Source organism: Haliotis rubra, unplaced genomic scaffold, assembly GCF_003918875.1.
Source record: "Haliotis rubra isolate DU_JTF1 unplaced genomic scaffold, ASM391887v1 Scf331, whole genome shotgun sequence".
NCBI lineage: Eukaryota > Metazoa > Mollusca > Gastropoda > Lepetellida > Haliotidae > Haliotis > Haliotis rubra.
The window spans coordinates 1119710-1126901 of NW_025767004.1; the positions used below are offsets into that span (position 1 = coordinate 1119710).

Consider the following 7192-nt stretch of genomic DNA (forward strand, 5'->3'; position numbering starts at 1 on the left):
GGTCTGACATGGTGCAGTTGGGTCTAGACATAAACACAGTACCTGAGGTCTGACATGGTGCAGTTGGGTCTAGACATAAACACAGTACCTGAGGTCTGACATGGTGCAGTTGGGTCTAGACATAAACACAGTACCTGAGGTCTGACATGGTGCAGTTGGGTCTAGACATAAACACAGTACCTGAGGTCTGACATGGTGCAGTTGGGTCTAGACATAAACACAGTACCTGAGGTCTGACATGGTGCAGTTGGGTCTAGATATAAACACAGTACCTGAGGTCTGACATGGTGCAGTTGGGTCTAGATATAAACACAGTACCTGAGGTCTGACATGGTGCAGTTGGGTCTAGATATAAACACAGTACCTGAGGTCTCACATGGTGCAGTTGGGTCTAGATATAAACACAGTACCTGAGGTCTCACATGGTGCAGTTGGGTCTAGATATAGATATAAACACAGTACCTGAGGTCTTACATGGTGCAGTTGGGTCTAGACATAAACACAGTATCTGAGGTCTGACATGGTGCAGTTGGGTCTAGACATAAACACAGAGCCTGAGGTCTGACATGGTGCAGTTGGGTAGCAGTATCTGAGGTCTAGACTAGATAAACATGGTGCAGTGGGTCCTGAGGTCTGACATGGTGCAGTTGGGTCTAGACATAAACACAGTACCTGAGGTCTGACATGGTGCAGTTGGGTCTAGACATAAACACAGTACCTGAGGTCTGACATGGTGCAGTTGGGTCTAGACATAAACACAGTACCTGAGGTCTGACATGAGGTCTGCAGTTGGGTCTAGACATAAACACAGTAGTTGGGTCTAGACATAAACACTGAGGTCTGACATGGTGCAGTTGGGTCTAGACATAAACACAGTACCTGAGGAGGTCTAAACACATGGTGCAGTTGGGTCTAGACATAAACACAGTACCTGAGGTCTGACATGGTGCAGTTGGGTCTAGACATAAACACAGTACCTGAGGTCTGACATGGTGCAGTTGGGTCTAGACATAAACACAGTACCTGAGGTCTGACATGGTGCAGTTGGGTCTAGACATAAACACAGTACCTGAGGTCTGACATGGTGCAGTTGGGTCTAGACATAAACACAGTACCTGAGGTCTGACATGGTGCAGTTGGGTCTAGACATAAACACAGTACCTGAGGTCTGACATGGTGCAGTTGGGTCTAGACATAAACACAGTACCTGAGGTCTGACATGGTGCAGTTGGGTCTAGATATAAACACAGTACCTGAGGTCTGACATGGTGCAGTTGGGTCTAGACATAAAAGTACACAGTACCTGACATGGTGAGGTCTCATAAAACACAGTACCTGAGGTCTGACATGGTGCAGTTGGGTCTAGACATAAACACAGTACCTGAGGTCTGACATGGTGCAGTTGGGTCTAGATATAAACACAGTACCTGAGGTCTGACATGGTGCAGTTGGGTCTAGATATAAACACAGTACCTGAGGTCTGAGATAGTCTTTTGTTCGGATGAAATGTCAATGAGAGATGCAAGGGATGCAGGAGGTACCACAGGCTTCACAGTCTGGAAAATAGGGTTTCAGTACACAATTATTGTTATTATCAAGATGATTATGCAAATTGCAAAACATAAGGTACAAATGCATCAATGAGTACCGAACATGCTGAACACATCCTTTCACTAGGGCTGCACTTGGATGCCACTTAAAGGAGGAATCCACTTTGAGGCAAATATTGTACATATCATGAATATTGGGTAATGAACACAAAAACAAGCCAGCAGTTGATGTATCATAAATGATATTCTGTGAAACAAAAAGAAACACATTCTTTGACATGTTGTCAAACCGACCATACTTATTTATCACGGCAATGACCAGTAACCACATTACAGTCAAATTAAAGATCTAGGAATGTTGACTATTACCCAGCTTGGCTTGGATATATTCCATTTTGCATACATCGTTTTTAGGGGATAACTGTACTGTGTTTGATGAATTGGAGACGTATACCGGTGGTTATATAGCCGCAAATTTAGTTATATCGGCGACGCAAGCAAGCGATATCGATATATCGCTAAATTTGCTGCTATATAACCACCAGTATACGCCCCCCAATTCAGCCAAACACAGTACAGTTATCCCCATTCTAATTCAACTCGTTTTACGCTGTTTTTTCGATAAAGAATTCATTATTTAAACCAGGTCAAAGTTCCTCTAGGTCAAAGGTTAATCATATCACTCCTTGAACTTACACCATCGCCAGAAAAAGTAGTTCCCTTTTCAAACTACACACGTTTATTATGTGCAAACAGACTAAATCTGACAATGATGAAGAGATCATAGTATTATCGATAAAATGGAAGGAATTATGATGAAACCGCCCTCTAGTTAAAGAAACGAGCGGCCCGCTGATTCCTTAACTACGGGCCATTATCAGTTCTGTTGTCAAATGACATCACAGCAGGTGACGTCACGCTCCATAATGACGTCATAATCTTGTTTCATGATCTAACAGTGTTGGGTCAACAGCCCGTTGCGAGTTAGTTGTTTGAACTTAAAATTAAATTTATGATACTATTTTGTCGTTTTTAACACAAATTCCACCCATTTTACCTGGATAGGGCAGTTATTTGACCTATGGCTTCTGCAAATGACAATGTCCTGCAAAGCAGCGTTACCCCAAAAGTGTAGGGATACATTTAAAGGTTTTGGTGAATCGGGTTTCAAATTGCGACCGTATATGCTGATATATGTGGTCGGAAATTTATAGCATTGACCAATCAGAACTCGTGTTACATACTAAGTTGAATTAGAATGATAAATATCACATAGAATTCAAGTGAAAACACTCTGTTTGAAAAAATACTGATACTCTATTCTAGTGATCGCGAATAACAAATTGAATTCATGATTGGATATGATTCAATTCACCAAATATGTGAATGAATCATAACAACCCTACTTATGACAGTAACTAATTCACTCTATCTTCTTGTCAATACTGTTCTATGCAGCAAACTTAAAAATGGGTTAATGAAACAACAAAATACCATCCAGAAAGGATATTTTGTTTATTTCATATGGACTATTGTCATGATTATAACCTGAGATTACACAAACCAATAGACATGTACTGGACTCGGGCTGCCGGCAACTGGCAGTGGTTGCAGACCTTGTTTGACAGTTTAGACTAGTAGTCTAGGGAGACTGACTCACCTCAAAACTGGTATCGGTTGCATCCATGCTCAGATTTCCTGAAATGTAAGAGCATGACAACATGACATCCACGTGTTCGAAGGTTGTCTGAAGTCTTCATTAGAGTATGCCTGTTACTACCGATTACTGCAGATAACCACAATTACTGTTACAGCATTTGATATCACATGGATACAAGGTGGAATACCTACACGGGTTACTAGATACATGAGACAAGCACATAATAAGGATGTTCCACATGCCAACATAGGGGCTGTGGGGTAGCCTAATGGTTAGAGCATTCTCTCAGCACGGTGAAGACCCGGGTTTGATTCCCCATATGGGTACATGTGTGAAGCCCATTTCTGGTGTCCCCTGGTGTCATATTGCTGGAATATTGCTAAAAGCGGCTTAAACTAAACTCACTCACTCACATGCCAACATGGGATGCCATCACACTGTGTATTGCACTCTACAGTAACGCACTTTGTGTGCATTACACAGATCAAAATAGCAATCCACTCATGCTTATTGATTGATGAAAAATGTAGTTTTATAACAGCACCTTACTCTGCCATCTTTTTCAGTTCTTACACGTCACAAAGTGATCATAGCACAGCTGTAAATATTATCCTGCATTGTGAAATTACATGCATCCCAAATAGAAAAGTACCAGACAATAGGATATTGACAGATTCAAGCTGGTTTATAAGGCTGGCAAAGGCTTCCTGTTACCACTAGCCATTACTGCACGGTGTACATGTACCTATTCCATTGGCTATCACGCTCTGTTAATGATGTCTGTGAGTTGTTCAGATAAGAAACAAAGTTTGGTGAACAACTGAACCCCTACCCTGTCTATTAGTATTAAACTGTATGTACTTGAGTAATATCTATTAAACCTTAAGCATTCATCTGAGGGACACTAGAAGACATTACAATTTGGGAGGCTCTTCATGATAAAGAACATTTTTCTTTCTGCATGTACAGATATGATGATAACAGCATGTGGACAATACTGATTGTTTACACATCTGTCAGGATTCCTGTACTTCGTGAATGAGAGTGTGGGTAATACTTGAATTCTTAGATAGGTTTTAGAAAACAAGTATGACACAAATGTGAGTGTAAAGATTTATGTTTTATCCATTATTTCTTATTCCTTTTGAACTCCTCTTCCAAACAATGCCCAGATCACAACCAAAATTGTCAGCCAACATCAACTGCTTTCAGCTGTGACATTATTTCTAGTGTTACACCATTTCTTGTGTGACATCATTTCTTGTGTGGCATCATTTCTAAAGTGACATCATTTCAAGTATCACATCATTTCTACCTCACATCACAATAACAATAAAAATTAGAATGATGTCAACAATGATGTTGGGATGTCGTAAACAATAACTGGTGGTCACAAAGTGAGTGCTGCACTACAAATGCGCTTGGTAATAAGTACTGTAATTAAAACACTACTGTCATACTCCGAGATGCATATTACTCTGCATGCCCAGGTGTGTAAGTATTGACTGTGATGTTTAAGGTTTAGAGACCTAGTCCTGCTATTAGTAGGTGTTATCATGGGGATTCAATGTTATCTAAGCTCTATGTCAAAATCTTGAGACATGATTGTTGATATGATCCAGATAAAATACTAAGTATTTCCCCTGGGAAGGAAATATAGTCCTCACTGGAAGAATAAATCCTATATGCCCCACCATGATGCAAAAAGCCACACACATTTAACATGTCAATAAAAATCATGCAACACTGCACAACTTGACCTCAGCACTTTCAAACAAATGCTTTCTATCAATTTTCAATATATTTTAACTTTTGTACAAAGGCAGCGTGAAATATGTGGGCAAGATAATTTGTTGTTGCAATATCATTCAGGGTATATGTGTTTGTAATTTGCATTCATCCCTCCTTAGGTTTGATAATCATGATAATACTCTGAATTACAGCAGAACAGGTACAATGGTTTGATGACCACTTTGATGAACATGTAAAGTTGAACTGTGCTGTGTAGCACATTTTAAATATGTTTAAACATGTTAAACACTAATTTAATAATTACAGTATTTTATCTTGAGAAACTGTTTGTCTAATCAATTCTTGATGAGCGTAATAAAGTGGGTCTTCTGTAAAAATATATTTCACAAAAAAAGAAGAATAAAATATTTCATCTCATTCAAAATGTATCATGGTTATTATTATTATCATGATTTAGTTATTATTACAAGTATCCACAACAAAATTAGTACACAATATGAGCATGTATGTATGTAAGTCTTCAGAATTATTATGTATAATTTATGAATAATTATACAAAACACTGATATTTCACTAAAGATATTTAGAGTCACTAAGTCTTGTTAGCATGTTAATATTGAGGAAAATATTGTTCCATTCATATCAGTGAACTCGTGAAAACAATTTGTTCCCTGAGAAATGGAATACACCTTCAGTTGTTTGATGTCAGATTACCTTAAGACTGTAATCCAGGTTAGCTTTCATTAGTCAACCGCCTAAGGCTAAGATTATTAACCCATCGAGCATCCATGCTCACTTCTGCCATGAAGTAGGTCTTCTGCTTTATTGACATTGTTTAGAGTCATACCTCCCGGTCAGAAAAAATATCATATGTTTGCCATTAAAGTGAAATCGACACCCTGCTGTCTGACATGAAAGATCATTTCTCCTGCATGACACGAACACAAACTTTCCACGAAGTTCAGGTTTCCTACTTGGCGGATTTCCCTTGACATGCCTAGTCCTGCCTGGCTGTCATTACCTTAGTCCTTACCTGCCAAACTAGCTAATGTCACTTCTCGTAGCTTATTTCCTTCCAGTTCCAGTCTTCTTATCTGTTCAGCAAACTCTCTACTACTCTGTCTTAAACCCGCAGCAGTAAGATTAGAACCGTCATCCATGGCACTGTTGTTGTTCATTGCAGGCGTTGATGCAGACGACGGCGTCCCTTGCCCTGGGATCATGCTCACTGTGGGCACAGTTGTAAACGAAGAATTCATTGTGTCCATGTTTGATCATGAGTTGAGACATATACAGTTTGACTGCTTTGACAGTCAGGAGTATGTCATGATCACTGATATTGACTTACTTCGTGTCAACAAAGTCACACACTTCGATAAAACTTCGTAAATTCAGTTTGTTTTGTATAAAGCGGGTTTCCGCTAGCGCAGGCGCATTGACCTGTGGAAGGGAGGTAATCCATGTATTGTTAAAGTCTTAACATGGCTGAATGCGCATTCTGTGCGGCTGTGAGGAGGAACCCGGTCGTGTCCCTACAGGCGTGTGAATTTATGGGATCAGCTACGAGCTCCATCGTTTTAATATATATTCATGTTATGACTTTCATATATAAATATAACAAATTAAGATGCATGGTGAACTGTGAATGCATGAGCGTATCCAGGAATTTTGAAAGGGGAGCAATTTTTTTTCAATGTGGTCTTTCAAAAGGGGGTCATTTTCAAAAGGGGGTTCGAACCCCTGAACACACACACACACACGCACGCACGCACGCACACTCTTGGACCTCTCCGCCGCCTTCGACACGGTGGACCACAGCATCCTGTTACAGAGGCTGGAACACACTGTAGGCATCACTGGCATTGCCCTAGAGTGGTTTAGATCATATCTCACCAACAGAACTGTAAGGGTCAAAGTTGATGCTGAAGCTTCAAGTCCATCCCGGCTAAAGCCCGGCGTACCGCAGGGTTCAGTGTTGGGCCCGATCCTGTTCTCCCTGTACATTCTCCCCATCGGCAACATCATCAGGAAGTACAACCTCGAGTTTCACGGCTATGCTGATGACAACCAGCTCTATACAGGTATCAGTCCATCGAACTACACCACATCAGTTGCAGTTCTAGAGCAGTGTATCAGTGACCTCCGCACCTGGATGACCACCAACTTTCTCCAGCTAAACGACAACAAAACCGAATTCATGATAATTGGCACCAAGGTACAACAAAACAAG

The 7192-nt window shown here is 40.4% G+C and overlaps 1 protein-coding gene across 1 annotated transcript in view; it reads right to left on the minus strand.

Moving 5' to 3' along the window:
• Positions 1 to 6386, minus strand: part of LOC124284248 (coiled-coil domain-containing protein 158-like) — a 38415-nt gene extending 32029 nt beyond the window's left edge. Inside the window, 3 exon segments of the mRNA XM_046720317.1 lie at positions 1474 to 1556; positions 3211 to 3248; positions 5996 to 6386. Of these exon segments, the coding sequence (XP_046576273.1) occupies positions 1474 to 1556; positions 3211 to 3248; positions 5996 to 6230 (356 nt within the window). The 5' untranslated portion in view covers positions 6231 to 6386.
• Positions 6387 to 7192: the final 806 nt, after the last annotated feature.